Here is a 21967-nt window from a genome sequence, read left to right as displayed (position 1 = left end):
TTAAATATGTAATACTTGTTTTGTTCAAAATGCGTATGTTCCATATCTTATCACTCAGTGTATAAAATATCACTACCCCTGACATCAATGGAATTTTATGGGAAATTGGAATGAGTTAGTAAACTTTGTCAAGTAGGCATTTTCCTCCTCCCTCAAAAAGTTATGTGTGCAAGTATAAATCTTCAAAAGGATACAGATTCTTTCCATCTATTGCTTACAGATTGTTGTCTAAAAAGGCACAAATGTCATGGACAAGTCTTTATCTCCATCTTTCTTAAAATAATGCAGAACATGGGAAAAACTTTTTTATACTGAAGTCCACATTATAGATAAGAAAAATAAAAACCAAGTGACATGGCAGATTGGCGGTGAATTTTCAAATATCAGTAATTTACAGGATTTTCATCAGCATTGTTTCCATGTTTTCTGTAAGACATGAACATTTAAATTGGTAAGCATGAAATTTGCATGTAACATTAGTTTTTCTTATTTGTACTATTTAAATATTCACATTTTGACTTTAACTTAAGACGTTTCATTCAAAACACATCTAAAAATTAGAAAATGCCTAAAGGGAAGCTTTATTTACTTGGTAGAAAAATTGAAAAAAAAAAAAAACAAACAAAAACCATATTCTTCACGGTTTCAGAGGTGACAAAAATCTATTATATTTCAGTGGTTTCTGATCTTCCTTAAGGAATTTGAAAATTGTATATAATGTTGCATAATCTTAAGCACCTTAATGTTAAAGTGCTATTGGTCTATTTTAATTGTGTACTTCTTACAATATAAAGAATTTATTTGGTAATGCTGAATCTATTGACCTCACAAACACTGTCATTATTTTGGTGGAACTATTCATAAGCATTTATAGTTACCGATTTCTAACAGTTGTTTCTCATCTTCCTGATTTTACAATTCCCCAAAGTAAAGGTGCAAAAAACACACATCTACCCTCTTTTTCGACAAATGCCAAGATGGGGGGAGACCTGTGTGGTGTAAACACAAATGCAGGCCTTTGCAAGTTGATGGTTTCAAGATTCAATAAAAACTTAAGAGTTTTTGCTTCAAATCCCCACGTTAGTTTGTTTTAGCTCTACGGGATACGTGTCCCCTACCCCTTTCAAAGGACCCAGGCAACTGGGCTCTCGTCTGCAGTTTCAGCGCGCGAGTTGGAGTTGGCAGAGTTCAATTGCTCAGGGTGCTGAGTCGGGGGCAGGGCAGAGGGACGCTCACAGGTCCGGTGGTCCTGCAGGCTGCGAGCCCCCAAGGCCAACCCTAGCTGGAACCGCAGGCCCCTCCCCAAAAACATCCCTAGAAGGCGTTTCCTTTGTTCTTTCATTCAACAAATATTTGTTCAATTTCATATGCTCTCTGTCTTGGGAAAACCAACTCAGGCCTCTGCAGCCCCAACACAGAGGCACTGTTCCCGCCTTACTAACGACCCAGTGAAGCCAGGAAGAGGAATCTCGACCACTGCTGCGCAATACCACGTGTGATTTATTAAATGCCGTCTCTCTGAGTCCCAAGTGGCCGGGTGCATTATGCCACCTCCCTTGCCCTCATCTCTCGCTACCACGCAGGAAAGCGTTAATCGCAAATAGTGACCATAGCCACGATCCGTCGTTCTTGCTTCCAAGCAAGCCTTGTACCAGCTTCCTCATTTTGCGAGGCTCCACTCTCTTGGGTTTCAGGCTGCGGCTGCGCCTCCGGGACCAAAGGCCAATCGGGGTCTGAAAGTCCCGGCCACAGACATCTACAGGCGGGTGTAGAATAGCGCACCCGCGTGGCGGCGGCCCGGGACGTCTCAACCGGATTTTTCCATCTCTTGCGTAGGCTTGGTCCCCCGTACACTCCAGCGGAACTACAACTCCCAGCACCGTGGCTGCCCGGACTCCCGGAAGCCGAAGCTCTGCAGGGAGGAAGCAGCTGAGACCCTGCCAACAAGCCGGGGGGTTAATTTAGCCAGAAAAGGGGGCGGGAAGGGCTCTGGGGCACCTGTCAATTCGCCACCATGAACGTCGTTTTTGCTGTGAAGCAGTACATTTCCAAAATGATAGAGGACAGCGGGCCTGGTATGAAAGTACTTCTCATGGATAAAGAGACGGTGAGTTTGCTTTTGCTCGGCATTTGTAAAGGAACCCTCTCAACCTTACAAAGGCTGGTCTCATTCCACTGTAGGATTTAGCATTTAATTTAAAGATATGAAAATGAGGGTCAGTTTGTGTGAAACTGAAAAGTTGTATAAAGCTTGCGCGGTGGATTTTCAGTCTAAATGGCTCCAGCCACTGCCCAGAGACTACTTCGACCCGGAACAATTTATTGGAATTAGAAATCTTTTTCTAAAAGCCTCTGCCAAGAAATCATTAATATGTCAGAGCCCTTGGAAGACTTTGGGATGGGCCCACTGTTTCCACTCAACATTGTGTTTTAAAGTAAAGCTGTTGGAACTCAAGCTGAAATGACAGGTTATTTGTGGGCCACAGACCAGAAAACAAAACTCGTTAAGGTGATAGAAAAAATTATTTTTGGAAATGTATGGATTGTTCCTGTTCAAAGAGAGGATTTTTTTTGTTTGTTTTTAACCTTGAAGCTTCAGCTGAAAGGATAGAACATATTTTTCCTTCTCGTGTGTTACCTACCTGTTTGGATGTTCAGTAAATGTTATTCCATATATTACTATTTAATTTATCCAGCCAAGTATTAATGAAAAAAGAGGCTAGATATTCTACTTGTTTTTATTATTCTAGACTAGCATAATTTTAGTTAATTCTTTGTTTTTACAGACTGGCATAGTGAGTATGGTATACACGCAATCGGAGATTCTTCAGAAAGAAGTGTACCTCTTTGAACGCATTGATTCTCAAAATCGAGAGATCATGAAACACCTGAAGGCAATTTGTTTTCTTCGACCTACAAAGGTACTGCATAAGCTGAGCTGCCATCTGCCCAGGCAGATGCAGAACACTCTGATCTGAAAGCATTAGGCAGGCAAAATAAATTTGTATTATCATTATTTGTGGCATCATAATTATCCTGCATCATCAGTGTTATAACCTTCATTCTTCTCGTTTTGTTTCCATATTTCAGTTGACCCCCTACAGCCAGTTCTTCCTTCAAGATATCTTTTAGGTTCACAGCTATTCCCATTGCCACTAATGAGCTACTCTCAACAGAGACCCACATTACTTTATTCCTGGATTAACCTCTGTACCTGTCACATTGAACACCATCAACACTTTATTTTATGTACAGCTATGAATGTCTTGAATCTTTACCACTTTATTCACATTTATGCTCAGGAATCTGTAATGACTCAATGTTACTTCCATGATTAAATCTTTATTTAGCCAGCAGTTAAAGCCCTTCTTTAGTTGATTTGCACATTTGTATCCAGCCTTCCTGTGTCCTAGATCTGCTCCTCCTCTATAGCCAGCTAGGCTGCCATTGGAATGAGCAATTCTGCATGCTCATTCCTGTTCCCTGTTTGTTTTTTTTCTTCCACTAATTAAAAGTTCTTTGGTCATTTGTCAGTTTTCATCCATCACCTTCTAAATCTAGCTTGAGTCTCTCCTTTAAAAATCCTTTCCTATTTTAGTCTTATTTTTTATACTTTCTTGATTCATATTCATGTTCTTCAATTCTAATGCATTTTATCATGCTTGTGCATTATGTACTTTCCGAAATGCAAATTTGATCATGACACTCCTGCTTGAAATTCTTGAATGACCTCTGATTGCTTTTATGATAAGGGCAAAACTCCTTAATTGTAGGCTTCAAGGTGCAGCATGGTCTAGTTTCTGCCATTTCTCCAGCCTCATTTCAAACCATTTCCCTTTTGAAATTAGGGGGGCACCTTAGCCCCCCTGATCTTTCAATCCACTATATTCCCCTTGTTCCATCATGCCGTAGGACCTTTGCATAGGCTTCTTCCTCTGCCTTGAACTTCACTTCCTCAAGTAAAGCTTTCCTGGTTTTGCTGACCAGGTCAAATCTGCCGCTTATATGCACTTACAACACCATCTTTGTTTTGTTTTGGTTTTTATTGGTTGTGTTTTTTTGAGACAGAGTTCGCTCTTGTTACCCAGGCTGGAGTGCAATGGGGTGATCTTGGCTCACTGCAACCTCCGCCTCCTGGGTTCAAGCAATTCTCCTGCCTCAGCCACCCGCCTCCCAAGTAGCTGGGACTACAGGCACTCGCCACCATGCCCAGCTAATTTTTGTATTTTTAGTAGAGACAGGGTTTCACCATGTTGACCAGGATGGTCTCGATCTCTTGACCTCGCGATCCACCCGCCTTGGCCTCCCAAAGTGCTGGGATTATAGGCGTAAGCCACCGCGCCCAGCCAACATCTTTATCTCCCCCTTGCTTGTCATGGTTTGAACTTTTATATGGTGTGTGTGATTACCAGCAGTAAGCTCCGTGAATACAGACACGGTATCTGTTTTTTCTCATCCTGTGTTCCCAATGCCTGCCGCACAGTGGACACTCAATAAATAGTTGCTGAATTCATGAATACATGCTATGTTATAATAGTTTCCAATTGTTTCATATTTGTAGCACTTAGTTATGAAAATTTGGTTCAAGAGGGATCTTAGAGATCATCTTGTTCCTTATTTCCTAACGTTTTTTATTAGAGAAACTCTTTCACTGCTATGTACTGTCTCTCAAACTCTTTTAACAATTCTTCCTTTTTCTTTTTTTGATTTTATATATTCTCTTATCTTTTGCCTTTTTCTACATGTTCTGAACTTTTAGGAATCTTTTAATTCACTTTGTTATTTTTGCCTAGCATATTGCGAAGAAGTAATTTTTGGTTTAAAAGATTTATTAAAATGTTTTGCTTTAAGATTATATTATAAAGTTAATTTGAGTGCATTTTTAAATCTAAACGACCGTTTTTAAAACCTTTTTCCCACTAATAAGCAGTGTACATTGCTTATATATATATATATATTTTTTTTTTTGAGATGGAGTTTCACTCATGTTACCCAGGCTGGAGTACAATGGCGCAATCTCGGCTCACCGCAACCTCCGCCTCCTGGGTTCAGGCAATTCTCCTGCCTCAGCCTCCTGAGTAGCTGGGATTACAGGCACGCACCACCATGCCCAGCTAATTTTTTGTATTTTTAGTAGAGACGGGGTTTCACCATGTTGACCAGGATGGTCTCGATCTCTTGACCTCGTGATCCACCCGCCTCAGCCTCCCAAAGTGCTGGGATTACAGGCTTGAGCCACCGCGCCCGGCCATTGCTTATATTTTTAAAAATTCTGTAAATAAATGTGATTTAAAAAAAAATTATTAAATGAAATACATTTAGAGGACAATATATGTTGAAATTTAACCAGGTGTTATGTATCAAAAATCAATAAAACCTGCATTATAATTTTATGTAGTTCTAATTCTTACATTTTGACCATATAAAAATCAACTTTTTTGTTTTTAACTTTCATACTTTAATTTTAAAATAATGTAATTATGGAAAAGGCCTTAGCCTACTACTTGCAAATACTTCACAAGCATTGTAGTTGTGCAGGCTTAGATCCCAGTAAATTAAAAGCCAAAGTGAATATAATTAATTGTATTTTCTCTTGAATGTTGATTTTTTAAAGAATAGATGCATTTTGATGTTCTATATAAGAATTTTGATCAGGCTGGGTGCAGTGGCTCACACCTGTAATCCTAGCACTTTGGGAGGCCAAGGTGTGTGGATCACTTGAGGTCAGGAGTTCGAGACCAGCCTGGCCGACGTGAAACATCTCAATTAAAAATACAAAAAATTAGCTGGGTGCGCTGGCACATGTCTTTAACCCTAGCTGCTTGGGGGGCTGAGACAAGAAAATTGCCTGAACCCAGAGGGCAGAGATTGCAGTGAGCTGAGATTGTGCCATTGCACTCCAGCCTGGGCAACAGAGCGAGACTTCATCTCAAAAAAAAAAAAAGAATTTTGATCAAATGAGTACACTTTATAGACAAGCAGCTTGATGTGAGTTTGCAGAATTATAGTTAACTTTATGTTGTATTTCAACATCTGTATCCTTTATATTCTTTAATTTGGCTAAAATAATGCAGCTGGTTAATATTTAATATTATACACATACTGTCACATAATACATAATTCCTGATCATTGTATTAATTTATCTCTTTTGTCTCCAGTCCTTACCCACCAACATATATACACATTTAACGTAGACTTTAATATGCAGTAGACCCAGTAAATAAATAAATCGATGGATGATGCTTATTACTTTTTTCCTTAAGCAACTCTCCTCATATTTTGTTTGCTTGTTCTTTATTTTCTAGGAGAATGTGGATTATATGATTCAGGAGCTTCGAAGACCCAAATACAGTATATATTTCATTTGTAAGTTTGTCAGTTCACTTTTTCAAACACATAACAACATCCCAGTTCGTATGCTTCATTTAGCCCTTTGTATCATCAGTAATTTCTTTGAATCTGTTACTATAAAAGTCTAGTTTATTTAATGTCCTTCCAAAGTATTAAAAATCTTTTTACCTGACAGGTGCAGTGCCTCACACCTGTAATCCCAGCTCTTTGGGAGGCTGAGGCAGGCGGGTCACCTTAGGTCAGGAGTTCGAGACCAGCCTGACCAACATAGTGAAACCCTGGTCTCTACTAAAAATCCATAATTAGTTGGGCATGGTGACACATGCCTGTAATCCCAGCTACTTGGGAGGCTTAGGCAGGAGAACCACTTGAACCGAGGAGGTGGAGGTTGGAGTGAGCCGAGATCACACCATTGCAGTCCAGCCTGGGCAACAAGAGTAAAGCTCCGCCTCAAAAAAAAAAAAAAATCTTTTGACCAACGTTCTGTTTCATTGGGCTAACTGTGATTTCCATTCATCTTTGATTGCTTACATGTAAAATTTTACTCTTTACTTTGCCTTTCAAGATGCTTTGTCAGTCAAAAGTTGTAAGTAGCCAAATTTCACATCTCATCCCTGCCAAGAAAAAGTATATACTTATCCCTATTTTATGCTTAGGAATTGAGGCATGGAAGCTGATTTATTTTTTGAAGTGGGAAGGTAATACTTACTTGAGTTTCTTGGAAAAGCAGAGGTTTACTTTACATACCAGATAAAAGCATTTCATTTCTCTTTGTTACTATATTTAATGCATTGAAAGTATAAATCATCAGGTAGTGATCTCTTATGTCCACAACTTTCTTGGAGTGGGGGTTGGATAGGGGAGGTCTGGACATAAACTAGGTTTGTGTTTTCTGTGCAATTTACATGGATTTTTTTGATTCAGTACGTTCGGCTGTGGAAGTTACATCTATTTTCCTCTAGATGTCATTATTGATCTTTATATTAATAGTATTAATGTAGTCTATTTGGTAACATTTCCACCCCAAAGACTAGACTTAACAGTAAGTAGGGCATTTGAGAAGTTTTAAAGCTTACTTAAAGGTATTAGAGTTTTAAGGTTTAGACTACAGTCTAAGACATATATACTTTCTTCAGCGTATACTACTTAAATGGAATAATGATACAAAACATTAACATTTGTAAAAAGATTATATACATAAGAGCTCTCTCATGTTTTATTTCATTCAGTTCTGTGTAGGACTGAAAAGTTATATAAAACTTGCCCAGTGGGTTTTCAGTGCGGCAATGCCCCAAGAGGTAAAAACAGGCAATTTTATTAATCTATGGCATCTTAATTTTTGTTTGTTTTTGTCTGTTTGTTTTTGGCTAATAGTTGCACATTTTCTTTTTTAAATTAAATTTTTTATTTTGATGTAATTGTAGATTCATGTGCAGTTGTAAAAAATAATAATAATAATACAGAGATCCCAGATACCCTTTACCCAGCTTCCCGCTCTGTAGTATCTTACATGACCATAGTACAATATCACAACCAAGACATTAACACTGAAATGGTCAGGATACACAACATTTTCATCTCTCTAAGCTTTCCTTATATTTCCCTTTTATTAGCTTATATGCACTTCTCTCCCTCCCCAGTCCCCTCATTAGCCCTGGTAACCACTAATATTTTCTCCATTTTATAATTTTTGTCATTCAAAGAATGTTCTATAAATGAAATCATACAGTATATAAGCTTTTGGGACTGACTTTTTCAGTCAACACAATTCTCTGGAGAGTCATACAGGTCGTTGTGTGATTTTGTTTTTGTTTTTGTTTTGAGAAGGAGTCTCACTTTGTCACCCAGGCTGGAGTGCATTGTCACTATCTCAACTCACTGCAGCCTCTACCTCCTGTGTTCAAGTGATTCTCCCACCTCAGCCTCTGGAGTAGCTGGGATTACAGGTTCGTACCACCACACCTAGCTAATTTTTGTATTTTTTTTTAGTAGAGATGGAGTTTTACCATGTTGGTTGGCCAGACAGGTCTCAAACTCCTGACCTCAGGTGATCCCCCCATTTTGGCCTCCCAAAGTGCTGGTATTACAGGCATGAGCCACCGCACCTAGCCTGTTGTGTGTATTAAGAGTTCATTCCTCCTTTGAGCTGGAGCTGCAAAAAAATTTTTTTCAATTTAAAAATAGGTTATTTCATTTGATTGCTGAGTAGTATTCCATGATATGAATGTACCACAGTTTGTTTAACTGTTCACCCATTGAAGGACATGAGTTGTTTCTAGTTTTCACTATTACAAATGAAGCTGCTATAAACATCAGTATACAGATTTTTATGTGAACATAAGTCTTCAATCTCTGGGATAAATAACCCCAGGAGTACAACTGCTGAGTCATATGGTAATTGCATGTTTTGTGTATTAAGAAACTGCCATATGTTTTCCTGAGTGACTATACCATATTACATTTTCGCTAGCAATGCATGGGTGAACCATTTTCTTTGCATCTTCGGGAGTATTTGATGTTGTCTCTATTTTTTATTTTAGGCATTTGCATAGGTGTGTAGTTATTCTGGTATTTTTAGTATGATCACAAGCTAGACCTCTGATATATTTGTGTGTGTGTGTGTGTATATATATATATATAAATCACACATACATATATATCCCCTGTACTGCCAAGTAGACAGATATAATAATAGGATTACTCTTTTGCTGAATCTCGTGGCTAAAAACCGAATGGGTCATGAGGTAAAAGACTCCTTTTTCCTCTGAACAGTTCCTTGCAGCAGTTGACATTAATAATGGTTAATCTAGTATTTACTCTTCTGGTTCTAAAGATTGTTTGATTTGGACTGTAAACCTATGAAGCAGAAGAAAAAAATTTATTAAAGTAATTAGCACCAAAGCCTATGAAAAGTAGACTTCAGATTTCTTGGGTGGCATAATCAATTTCAGAATTTTATTTGATTGACGTAAACTAGAATGAATGTGTATGTAGTAATTTTATTCATTACTAACTTGCAGCACTAATTTATATTAACACTAAGCTAGCTTGTTCATCTTATTTTTTATACTTTTAAAAAATATTTTTATGTTATTAAATCTTTTGTGTAACAGGCCCCTCTATTTTAAAAAAAACTTTTTGTTATGGAACTTTTATTTCTTAATTTTATTTATTTATTTTTTTGAGATGGAGCCTCGCTCTGTTGCTTAGGCTGGAGTGCAGTGGCACGATCTCGGCTCACTGCAACCTCCATCTCCTGGGTTCAAGAGATCCTCCTGCCTCAGCCTCTAAAGTAGCTTGGATTACAGGTGTGCACCACCACACCTGGCTAATTTTTGTATGTTTAGTAGAGACGGGGTTTCACCATGTTGTCCAGGCTGATCTCAAACTCCTGTCCTCAAGTGTGATCCACCTGCCTTGGCCTCCCAAAGTGCTGGGATTATAGGCGTGAGCCACCACACCCATCCCAGAACTTTTAAAGACATACAAAAGTAGAATAGTATCATAAGTCCCAATGTACCTATCAGCTGGCTTCAACAATTATTGAGCCTCACCCAATCTCGTTTTAGCCATATTGTCACCTACTCCACCAGATTTTGAAGCAAATCTAAGACATCATATAATTTTATCCATAAGTATTTCAGTATGCATCTCTAAAAAATAAGAACTCATTGTTTAAAAACCGCAATTTCATTATTACATCTAGATAAAAATGAAAAATAATTCTTTATTATTTCCTTTTTCTTTCTTTTCTTTTCTTTTTTTTTTTTTTTGAGGAGACAGTCTCCTCTGTTACCCAGACAGTGTGCAGTGGCATGATCTCAGCTCACTGCAACCTCAACTTCCCAGGTTCAAGTGATGTTGCCCAGGCTGGTCTTGAACTCTTGGTACTATTTTCAAATAACCAGTCAGCATTCAAATTTAAAACGATCTTTTTTTTAGTTGTTTTGTTAATCGGGATCAAAGTAAGGTTCACAGCCCGGGCGTGGTGGCTCACGCCTGTAATCCAAGCACTTTGGAGGCCAAGGCGGGCAGATCACCTGAGGTTGGGAGTTCAAGACCAGCCTGACCAACATGGTGAAGCCCCGTCTTAAAAAAAAAAAAAGAAAAAAAGGAGAACGTGTCTCTAAAATTTTGGGCCTTGCGCGGTGGCTCACGCCTATAATCCTAGCACTTTGGGAGGCCGAGGCGGGTGGATCACAAGGTCAAGAGATGGAGACCATCCTGGTCAACATGGTGAAACCCCGTCTCTACTAAAAATACAAAACATTAGCTGGGCATGGTGGCGCGTACCTGTAATCCCAGCTGCTCAGGAGGTTGAGGCAGGAGAATTGCCTGAACCCAGGAGGCGGAGGTTGCAGTGAGCCGAGATCGCGCCATTGCACTCCAGCCTGGGTAACAAGAGTGAAACTCCTTCTCAAAAAAAAAAAAAAAAAAGTAAGGTTCACACATTGCTGTTGGTTGATATGTTAAGTTTCTTAAGTTTCTTAACCCTCCCTATAGGTCCTCCCACCCCTGCCCCTGCTGCCCCATGCAATTTATTTATTGAAGAAACAAACTGTTAAGTTTTTCACAGGTTGGATCTTGCCGATTGCATCTCCATGGGATAGTTTAACATGTTCCTTGAAGTTTAAAATATTCCTCTATCTTCTAGTTCTTGCAGCTGCTGATGCTCAATGCTTGAGTCCATTCAGTTGATTCATTAGGGGTTAGAAAAAATGATATTCTAATTCTGTCATTAGCATTTGTTTGTTGTGCTGGAATATTTTCATAAAGAAAAATTTTCCCGCATCTATTTGGTTACCTGGTAGTATAGTTTATATGTAAAAGACCGGATAAAAGCTTACTTCTTTCTCCTTATTTGCTATTTTCAATAAAATGACCTGGTTCCCTAGTGTTCTCATTCTCCAGTGCCTCTGATGGTGGTCCTTTTAAAGTATATATATATATGGTTATGAATTTGTGGATTTAAATATATGTGTGCTACTCATTCCAATTTGAAGGTCACTTATTCATTAGGCTTTAACTAGCAGGCCCATTTACATATAATTGCAGCAGAAATGATCTCCTTTGAGTCAACGCCAACTCGTATGTCTGTTTCAGATTTCAGTAACGTGATCAGCAAGAGTGATGTGAAGTCATTGGCTGAAGCTGATGAACAGGAAGTTGTGGCTGAGGTTCAGGTAAACATATTGGTCCTGTGACACATCTCATATGTTGGCCTTTTTCAAATATTTGAGTCTAAAAGTAAAATAAGGAAAGGTCTGTCCCAAAAGACGTTTTATTATGAACACTTGAACATGTTTATCACATAAGTAAGGAATGTTGTTTTCAGAGGCAGCAGATAAACTAGTTTTGAATTTTTCAGAAGGATGTGCTAGGTGATAAATGAATAAAAAGAATGACCTGTTTTAAATTATATTCTCTCTCATGAAAATATATTGGACAGCAAAGTCCTTTCTTATCTGAGTAGAACATTATTATCTCATATTAGCAGTGTTTCATTTTTACTAATTGATAAGTATGCATAGCGGTCTCCAGAAATATAATGTGTATACTTTTACAACTTTTATTTTTTGGATTTATTATTGCTACTGTTTTGTAATTATTTTAATTCTCCCACATTGACTGTTGTTACTTAATTATTAATTGAACAGTTTTGTATCTCTTTAAACCTGTATTTCACCAAGTTTGGCTATATCATATTATATCACATATGAAAGTATTACTGCTTGATACAATTGAAGTTTATGGAATGACTATTCTTGGTGCTCTATTTGCAGGAATTTTATGGTGATTACATTGCTGTGAACCCACATTTATTTTCCCTCAATATTTTGGGTTGCTGCCAGGTATGGAAGGAAAGGTTTAATTTTTCAGTTGAGAGTTAATTCAGCAAATAGACTCATAAGAGAAAATTAAAATGTTTTCTCTGAATATATGTTTTTAACAAAAAGGGTCGAAATTGGGATCCAGCCCAGCTATCTAGAACAACTCAAGGGCTTACAGCTCTCCTTTTATCTCTGAAGAAGTGTCCCATGATTCGTTATCAGCTCTCATCAGAGGCAGCAAAGAGACTTGCGGAGTGCGTTAAGGTATGGCATTACCTATTCCTGGTTCCAGAACATAAAGGCCATTCATTTCTCTATCATATTTCAGAAACTACAGGAATATTTTATTTACAACCAAGGAGATAATTATATGTTAGGTTTCCAGGCAAAGAGGTAGGTATATGTAATTTAAAACAAAAAGCAACAATTAGCGCTAAGATTCTTAGGTGGTTTTTTTTGTTGTTGTTTTGTTTTTTTGAGATGGAGTTTCACTCTTGTTGCCCAGGCTGGAGTACAATGGCGCGATCTCGGCTCACCACAACCTCCGCCTCCTGGGTTCAGGCAATTCTCCTGCCTCAGCCTCCTGAGTAGCTGGGATTACAGGCACTCACCACCATGCCCAGCTAATGTTTTGTATTTTTAGTAGAGACGGGGTTTCACCATGTTGACCAGGATGGTCTCGATCTCTTGACCTCGTGATCCGCCTGCCTCGGCCTCCCAAAGTGCTGGGATTACAGGCTTGAGCCACCGCGCCCGGCCAATTTTTTTGTATTTTTAGTAGAGACGGGGTGTCTCCATGTTGGTCAGGCTGGTCTCAAACTCCCGACCTCAGGTGATTCACCCACCTCAGCCTCCCAAAGTACTGCCACCGCACCCGGCCAGATTCTTAGGTTTAACCCAAGAAACATTCACAGGCTATTTAACTTTTTTTTGGTCCAGTTAAACCACTTATAGGATTTCAAATCCTAATCTCTTAAATGGTATACTCTTAAACTTTGTGAGTATTATATTTTGAATCCTTTATATGGAAGATTTATGCGTTGCAAAGAACTATTGTTAAGTGTAGATTTTATTAATTTCCTATTTATATCATCTCTATGTGTAACTAATTGGTTGTGCAAATCATCTTTCTCTTTCACTCACAGCAAGTGATAACTAAAGAATATGAACTGTTTGAATTCCGTCGGACAGAGGTTCCTCCATTGCTACTTATTTTAGATCGCTGTGATGATGCCATCACCCCATTGCTAAACCAGGTACAGAATCCTTTCTTGGCATAATAGAAGGATGATTTTAAGTGATACTCATCAAAATACAGATATGGAAAAAAACAGCATGATCCATTTATTTGCCTCCTTATTTTTAGCTATTCTTGGTTTTGCTTTGTATTTCCTGGTGTTTTGGTATCATGATTCTTCCATCCACTGTCGTCATTAACTCTTCTGCCTCATTCCTCCTGTACTTTTCTGCCAGTTCCCCCGCCCCTAATCAAGAAAACTTCTTAATTCTGTAGATTCTGTTTTCCAGTGTTTCCTTCTGTCTGCTCATTTCCATTCTTACTGCCATTGCTTTGGTCTAGATCCTAATCTCTTACAAGAATATTGGAATAGTTATCTACTTGATTCCCTACTTTTTATTTCTTTTCACTCCAAATGTTCCACAAATACAATATTATTAAATTATTTTTTCTAAAGCACGGCTCTATCTTGTTACTCTTGGCTTAAAAACATTCGTTGGTTCCCATTTGCCTACTGTGTTAAAAAGAAACTCCTGAACTTGCCATCCAAGAGCCTTCACAATGTGGGCTAAACCTCATAGAAAACCTAGAGCTCACCACTTACGTAAATAATGCCATATGGCCAGCCGGGCGCGGTGGCTCACGCCTGTAATCCCAGCACTTTGGGAGGCCGAGGCGGGTGGATCACAAGGTCAAGAGATCAAGACCATCCTGGTCAACATGGTGAAACCCCGTCTCTACTAAAACTACAAAAAATTAGCTGGGCATGGTGGCGCGTGCCTGTAATCCCAGCTACTCAGGAGGCGGAGGTTGCGGTGAGCCGAGATCGCGCCATTGCACTCCAGCCTGGGTAACGAGCGAAACTCCGTCTCAAAAAAAAAAAAAAAAAAAAAATGCCATATGGTTTCCTGTCAGCATGCTTTTACTGTGACTGCTTTCCAAACTCTGGAATGATTGGAATACCTTCTCTTCCCATCTTCATCTATCAAAATACTACTCTTAAAACCACTCAATCTGGCTGGGTGCAGTGGCTCATGCCTGTAATTCCAGCAATTTGGGAGGTCAAGGTGGCTGGATCACCTTAGGTCAAGAGTTCAAGACCAGCCTGGCCAACATGGTGAAACCCTGTCTCTACTAAAAATACAAAAAAAAGTAGCCAGGTGTGGTGGTGCACACCTGTAGTCCCCAGCTACTTGGGAGGCTGAGGCAGGAGAATCATTTGAACCCAGGAGGCAGAGGTTACAGTAAGCTGAAATCATGCCACTGCACTCCAGCCTGGGTGACAAAGTGAGACTCCGTCTCCATAAATAAGTACGTAAATTAATAAATGAACAAAACAAAATTATTTATATGAATAATCGCAAAGAATTTTTAAAAAGCCAGGCGCAATGGCTCACACCTGTAATCCCAGTGCTTTGGGAGGCCAAGGCATGTAGATCACCTGAGGTCAGGAGTTTGAGACCAGCCTCACCAACATGATAAAACACTGTCTCTATTAAAAATGCAAAAAATTAGCCAGACATAACGATGGGAGCCTGTAATACCAGCTACTCAGGATGCTGAAGCAGGAGAATCACTTGAACCTAGGAGGTGGAGGTTGCAGTGAGCTGAGATCACGCCACTGCCCTCCAGCCTGGGCAACAAGAGCAAAACTATGTCTCAAAAAGATACTCAAAAGCCATCTCCAACATCCCACCATTCTTCAGCTTCTCCTTGAAGCCTATGTTCTTTCAGTCAGATATGTTCTTATCTCCTGAAAATCCTGTAGACCTTTGTGTCTCTCTCATGTCTCATGCTATACTTGCCATGTAGCTTTGGTTGTTTACACCCTCTCCTACGTTACATATTTCTTCAAGGCAGACTGTGTCTCACCAGTGTTTTTCTCCTGCAAGTATAAGAACAGTGCCTTGCACATAGCTGGTGCTTTATTAATAGTGATTTTGTATGTATGTATGTATGTGTGTATTTATTTATTTATTGAGACAGAGTCTCTCTCTGTCACCCAGGCTGGTGTGATCTCAGCTCACTGCAACCTCCACCTCCCAGGTTCAAGCAATTCTTGTGCCCCAGCCTCCTGAGTAGCTGGTATTACAGGCATACACTGCCACACCTGCTAATTTATGTATTAAATATTTTTAGGACAGATGGGGTTTCACCATATTGGCCATGCTGGTCTTGAATTCCTGACCTTAAGTGATCCACCCACCTTGGCCTCCCAAAGTGCTGGGGTAGTGAGCCACCGCGCCCTGCTGTGACTTTGTATTTACAGAGAAAGGCAGAGTCTATGTTTCAGTTTCTTCCCCACTTATGCTAATGTTAATCCTAAGGGAAATCTGTGGAATGAAACTTCTCTGTAGTATAAAATAGCCCTGTATTCCTAAAATTCAAAGTACTATATGTTCACTGAAGAAATTTTTGATATCAAAAAGTAGAAAGAAAATTGCTTATTATTCTGTCTCCCAAAGAAAAGCAACTATTTATCCAGCAGATTTCACTGGGGACTTGTTTTGTGCCATGTACTAAACTAAGTACTAGAGATAAAAGGCAAAAGATATAATTTCCGCCCTCAAAGAGCTCATGGTCCAATGATGAGAGAAATAAACATAATTTTAATTATAGAGTAAGTGCTAGAAGCATGCACAAGAAGTTATCCATAAAAGCATAAAACATTTTGTTGTACCTTTTTACAGAGTCTCGTTCTGTAGCACAGGCTGGAAGTGCAGTAGTGTGATCTCAGCTCACTGCAACCTCTGCCTCCCAGGTCCTCATTCAAGCAATTGTCCTGCCTCAGCCTCCCAAGTAGCTGGGATTACACGCACGTGCCACCATGCCCAGTTAATTTTTGTATTTTTAGTGGAGACAGGGTTTCACCATGTCAGCCAGGCTGGTCTTGAACTCCTGACCTCGTGATCCACCTGCCTTGGCCTCCCAAAGTGTTGAGATTACAGGCGTGAGCCACCGTGCCTGGCCTTGCTGTACTTATTTTAAGTGCCTTACTAGAACTTGCTTTTTCAGGAATTCCTTTGACAAATCTTTTAGGAAGTAAGCACCTTCTGTTATAATCTTCTAAATTATTTCTTAATAAATCTAGTTTTCTTAAGATAAAATATGTATATAAATGTTTCTAGCATTTAGATTTTAGATGCAAAAGGAAACGTGCTAGAAAATACTTCATTTTGTCTAATAGACCTATGACTGAAAGTAATCTATTCTCTATAAATGGTGAAAAGGGAAAATTTGAAGATTTCTCATTTCCAGTTTTACCAAATAAATTCACATTTTGTGAGACTAGAAACCAATCCTTCCTCACAACTCCCATTAGGTAAAATTATAAAATAAAATGGATTCAGAGGTAAGTTTCTAAATATGCCAATGTTTTGATCAACTCACAAGGTTTTTCTGATAATATTAGTGTTCCCAGGATAAATATAGTACCACTCAGATCTGCAAGAACACACTCCTGATGCTGCAGAAAACCACAGAAGCATACAGGAAATGGTACAGCTTGTAACTGCAGTACCAATATAGCTCTATCTGTGAAGCCAAAAATATACTCTTAATTCACAGGCAAAAATTGGAGCTAATGATAGCTCTAATTTATTTTCTTTCTATCAAGAATATTAATCTTGCTGCCCTTGTTCCAGAGTGTGATATCGGAAAGTATTTTGACTTTTCCTCATTGTTTAACCAATTAAAATGACAATCTTAATGTTTATGATAGCACAAAGTGTAAATAAAATTTAACTAGAGAATCTTCATGTAAATAAGACTAGTTACTAAGAATATTATCAATTTTTATTTGTTTTCCTGAATGTTTACTATTTCCATATTTTGTCAGTTACCATTTCTTTTTCATAATTCTTTATTTAGTGGACATATCAGGCCATGGTCCATGAACTGCTAGGCATAAACAACAATCGGATTGATCTTTCCAGAGTGCCGGGGATCAGTAAAGACTTAAGAGAAGTGGTCCTATCTGCTGAAAATGATGAATTCTATGCTAATGTAGGTGGTTTAAAATTTTTTTAAATTGTCTTTAGTTGTTTTTATGTAAGAAGATGAGTATTGGCTTGTTAGTATGGTGGCAGGCATGGGATTTTGTGTGAAAGGATGATAGAGGTATCCTATGGATAAACTGTCTTTTGAGGGAAGGCAGAAGACTTGGATTCTGACCCTTTAGCAATATTTTTTTCATGGAGATCATATAGTTATTTACTTCTCTCCCCTCCAGTAGCTCTTTGTGAGAATAGTAGTGATATTCCTCACCAGTATCCTGGCTAATGTCCAAATTTGGTAATTAAAATAGAATTTCCCTGCCCTTCAATTCTGTGTTCAGAATTCTTTTTCACTTCTTTTAAATTGTCTGAAAGTCAGACTAGTTGATGAACTGTGCTTCCAACTTTCTTCTTCACAGAATATGTACCTGAATTTTGCTGAGATTGGTAGCAATATAAAGAATCTCATGGAAGACTTTCAGAAGAAGAAACCAAAAGAACAGCAAAAACTAGAATCAATAGCAGACATGAAGGTAAATTGAACATGTACATGAATGACTAACATGTGAGACTTTGGAACTATTCATTGTAAGCAACACTTCTGGAGTCTTCTGGGTCTAATTTCTACCTTGATTGATTTTATTTGGTTTGAGACTTATTTTCTGTAATGTCTTTTTATTAAACAATATAGTGGGCCGGGCGTGGTGGCTCATGCCTGTAATCCAAGCACTTTGGAGGCCAAGGCAGGTGGATCACCTGAGGTCAGGAGTTCATGACCAGCCTGACCAACATGGTGAAACCCTGTCTTTAAAAAAAAAAAAAGAAAGAAAGAAAAAAAGTAAAACAATATAGTGAAAACTTCACGAAAAGCCATGTGATTCTTTCCATTCATCAGTAATATCTGGACTATTTAAAGACTCAGTCTGCCAACATATACCAGTTCTTCTCTTCTTCTTTTTCTTTCTTTTTTTTTTTTTTTTGGGGTGGGGGCAGAGTTTTGCTCTTGTTGCTCAGGCTGGAGTGCAATGGTGCAATCTCGGCTCACTGCAACCTCTTCTTCCCGGGTTCAAGCGATTCTCCTGCCTCAGCCTCCCTAATAGCTGGGATTACAGGGCATGTGCCACCATACTCAGCTAATTTGTATTTTTAACAGAGACAGGATTTCTCCATGTTGGTCAGGCTGGTCTCAAACTCCCAACCTCAGGTGATCCTCCCGCCTGGGTTTCCCAAAGCTCTGGAATTATAGGCGTGAGCCACCACGCCCAGTGTTCTTCTCTTCTTAAGTGTAACAAAATGCCATGTGGCTGAGAGTTGTAGATGCTTTAATCTAGGCTGAAAAACAACCCCTCTTTCCACCTCCCTCCCCATTCAACACATGCTTATTCTCAGTCAGAAACTAACAGAACCTCCCATTGATGTTTTTCCCTTGGCAGGCCTTTGTTGAGAATTATCCACAGTTCAAGAAAATGTCTGGGACTGTTTCAAAGCATGTGACAGTGGTTGGAGAACTGTCTCGATTGGTCAGTGAGCGGAATCTGCTGGAGGTTTCAGAGGTTGAGCAAGAACTGGCCTGTCAAAATGACCATTCTAGTGCTCTCCAGGTCAGTCCAATTTGATGGGCACCTACTATGTGTAAGGCACTGTGCCAGGCAGAGCAAGAGATAAAAAGACAAGTAATCCTTTTTTGCCAACATGGAATTTAGTCTTACAAGGAGCTGAGATGAGAACACAAATTAATATTATTTAAGATAGATCTATAATAAAAGCCACAAGAGATGTGTAATGTGCAACTCCCAAGGATTCAGTTAATTAGGATGAGGGCAGCCTATTCTACTACAAAGAGCACCAAACTAGAATCAGAAGATCAAGATTAGAGTGTTTAGCATACCACTTACAGGCTTTGTGATGTGGAGCTGTTGACTTAATCTCTGAGTCAGTTTCATTATTTGTAAAATAGGTATATTAATACTCATCTCACAGAGTGGTTAGGAAGACTTTAAAAGATAAAATGTATATTAAAATGTATTATCGGCCGGGCGCGGTGGCTCACGCCTGTAATCCCAGCACTTTGGGAGGCCGAGGCGGGTGGATCACGAGGTCAAGAGATCGAGACCATCCTGGTCAACATGGTGAAACCCTGTCTCTACTAAAAATACAAAACTTAGCTGGGCATGGTGGTGTGTACCTATAATCCCAGCTACTCAGGAGGCTGAGGCAGGAGAATTGCCTGAACCCAGGAGGCGGAGGTTGTGGTGAGCCAAGATCGTGCCATTGCACTCCAGCCTGGGTAACAAGAGCGAAACTCTGCCTCAAAAAAAAAAAAAAAGTATTATATAAGTTTTTTCATTATTGAAGATCTGCTTTTCATCCCACCAACACATTAATGCCTGCTATATGTATATACTATTGCTGTGGGGATCTAGAAGTACAAAGATGAATAAGATACCACATTATAGTAGGGGAGAAAAAAATTTAAACCAGGAATTATAGTACCATGCACTGTGTGCTATATACAGGTATTTACAAAGGAATATGGAAATACAGAGGAAGGACAACTGTTTTCCCCAAGGATGAGGCTTCTTAGAGCTTCTTAGGGAAAATAACATTAGAACCAAGTCTGGACAAATGAATACATAGGGGTGCATCAAGCAGGGAAAAGGAAAAAACATTCTCAGCAGAGAGAATACAGGCATGAAGATGTGAAGAAATAAATAAATATTGATAAATATATTTTTTTCTCTATATATGTACAATATATTTGAAATATACATATATTTATATGGGAACAGAGAATAGTTCAGTGTAGCTAGTACAGGGTACAAGATGAGTAGTCTTAGACTAGAAAGATTGACTGAAGCCGGGTTATAGCCATTGGAAGGCAGTTGAGCTTTAATCTTAAAATGATGGGAGCTACCGGAGGATTTTAGAAGAATAGTGACATAATCAGACTCTGGCCTCAAGAAATGTATAGTCTAGTTGAAGAGACAAAACTAAAGCACAATAAAAAAATTAGATAATGTTTCAAGATGATATTTAATCAAGTCATTATTGTAATACTGACTATAACAGGTTTTGAGGTTATTGGGAACAGTTTCTTAGAGAAGACAAGATTAGGATGAACCACAAAGAATGAATAGAATTTGGGGGAGGAGTTCAGTCAGGAATAACAGCAAAAGCAAAGATGTAGAAGTATGCAGGAAGTAATAAACAGTTTGACCTGTAGAGAGTGGGTATGAAAGAGAATTAGATAAAATTGGTAAACGAAAACCAGTTTATGAGCTTTATAAAGAGGCTTGTAACACTTTATACCTGCTGAGATATGCCAAGATCCAGTATAGGATCTTCTGTAGAAAGTTGAGGTAATGAAGGCAGTATTTTAGGAAATGTAACCTGGTAAGGATGCTTTAGAGGTGAAAAAACAGGTCATAGAGACTTGTAGACTTACAGTGATAGAAGTAAAAATGTACAGTAAGCAGCAGAACTGAAAAACATTTTAAAGGGAGAAGAAACTAAATGACAGGCTGGATATAAAGATAGAATAAATCAGAGATAATTCCATGTTTCCTGAGAAATGACAAAGTATGATGTCACTGACAAGTAATTTAGGAATACAAGTCCTTTAGGAAATAGTTATTTCTAAGCCACTTATAACAAGCACATTTCCCTGTTGATAGGACCCTGTATTCTAAAGCTTAGCTTCTTTCTTTCCCAGCTGCAATTCCACTTTATTCTATAAGATAATGCCAACCTGGTATATCAGAAACAACTCAGCCTTTGGAGCCAGACTGGTCTGGCTTATAGCCTATCTCTACTTACCAAAGTTTCTTTGGGAAAATTACTTAATTTGCCCAAGCCTCAAGGATAATGATTTCAGACTTTCAGACTGTTATGATGATTCAGTGAGATATATCAGATGCTTCACATATAATAGGTGCTTTGTAAATGCTGGTTCCCTTCCTCTAAGCATGATTTTTTTTTTTTTTTTTTTTTTTTTTTTGTACATAGTGCAGCCAAAAGAAAGAAGTCTACCTGTGGGTGCTCTAGTTATACCAAGGTCTTTACTGGGATTTATTGTTGTTGGGTTTTGCTTTCCTTAAATGTTTATCAAGATTTCTTCTGCAAATGCTACAATCTTGAAAATCATAAAGATGTGATTCACTTTATATTTATGCAATGTGCTCTGTCATCACTGTTTTAACTTTGTCCTTAAATCTTCAAAAAGAACTCTTCAGTTTTTTCAGCTGACTTGATTTTATTATTTTTTAATTGTATTACATTCTAATTCTTAAATAGGTAACATAAAATTTGGTAAAAGAGATAAACAGTAAACGCTGAGTCTGTTAGTAGTTTTGTATGCATCTTTACAGTTATTCTGTGTTTGTATGCAAGTCAGTGTGTGTGTGTTTTTTAAAATTCCAATGTTACCATACTGTACAGAGTTCTGCATTTTGTTTGTTCACTTAACCATATGTATCTGTGACTGTTACAGATCAGAACCTAAAGGTGCATTCTTTTTTTTTTTTTTTTTGAGACGGAGTTTCACTCATGTTAC

General features: G+C 38.5%; 1 protein-coding gene and 1 long non-coding RNA gene across 7 annotated transcripts in view; both read left to right on the top strand.

Annotated features, from left to right (window-relative positions):
- The first annotated feature begins 1306 nt into the window (after positions 1–1306).
- The window catches only part of VPS45 (vacuolar protein sorting 45 homolog), an 82489-nt gene continuing 61828 nt past the window's right edge, over positions 1307–21967 (top strand). For 2 of the 6 annotated variants that reach the window (XM_032267443.1, XM_032267448.1), the window contains exons 1-10: positions 1307–2107; positions 2787–2921; positions 6307–6367; positions 11456–11535; positions 12136–12204; positions 12310–12447; positions 13329–13439; positions 17291–17425; positions 17835–17948; positions 18849–19016. In XM_032267443.1, coding sequence (XP_032123334.1) covers positions 2015–2107; positions 2787–2921; positions 6307–6367; positions 11456–11535; positions 12136–12204; positions 12310–12447; positions 13329–13439; positions 17291–17425; positions 17835–17948; positions 18849–19016 — 1104 coding nt within the window. In that variant the 5' untranslated portion in view covers positions 1307–2014. Of the gene's footprint in view, positions 2108–2766; positions 2922–6306; positions 6368–11455; positions 11536–12135; positions 12205–12309; positions 12448–13328; positions 13440–17290; positions 17426–17834; positions 17949–18848; positions 19017–21967 lie in introns of all 6 variants that reach the window. The other 4 variants (XM_032267445.1, XM_032267444.1, XM_032267446.1 and 1 more) reach the window with 4 other exon arrangements.
- LOC116542487 overlaps positions 19750–21967 on the top strand; it is a 2968-nt gene continuing 750 nt past the window's right edge. The window contains exon 1 of the long non-coding RNA XR_004265243.1: positions 19750–21918. This is a non-coding gene — a long non-coding RNA (uncharacterized LOC116542487). The remainder of the gene's footprint in view (positions 21919–21967) is intronic.

This window comes from Sapajus apella, unplaced genomic scaffold (assembly GCF_009761245.1).
Source record: "Sapajus apella isolate SASKATOON/1434 unplaced genomic scaffold, GSC_monkey_1.0 scaffold169, whole genome shotgun sequence".
Taxonomy (NCBI): Eukaryota; Metazoa; Chordata; class Mammalia; order Primates; family Cebidae; genus Sapajus; species Sapajus apella.
Note: the sequence above shows the minus strand (reverse complement) of the source record. Positions and strands in the feature narration are given on the sequence as shown.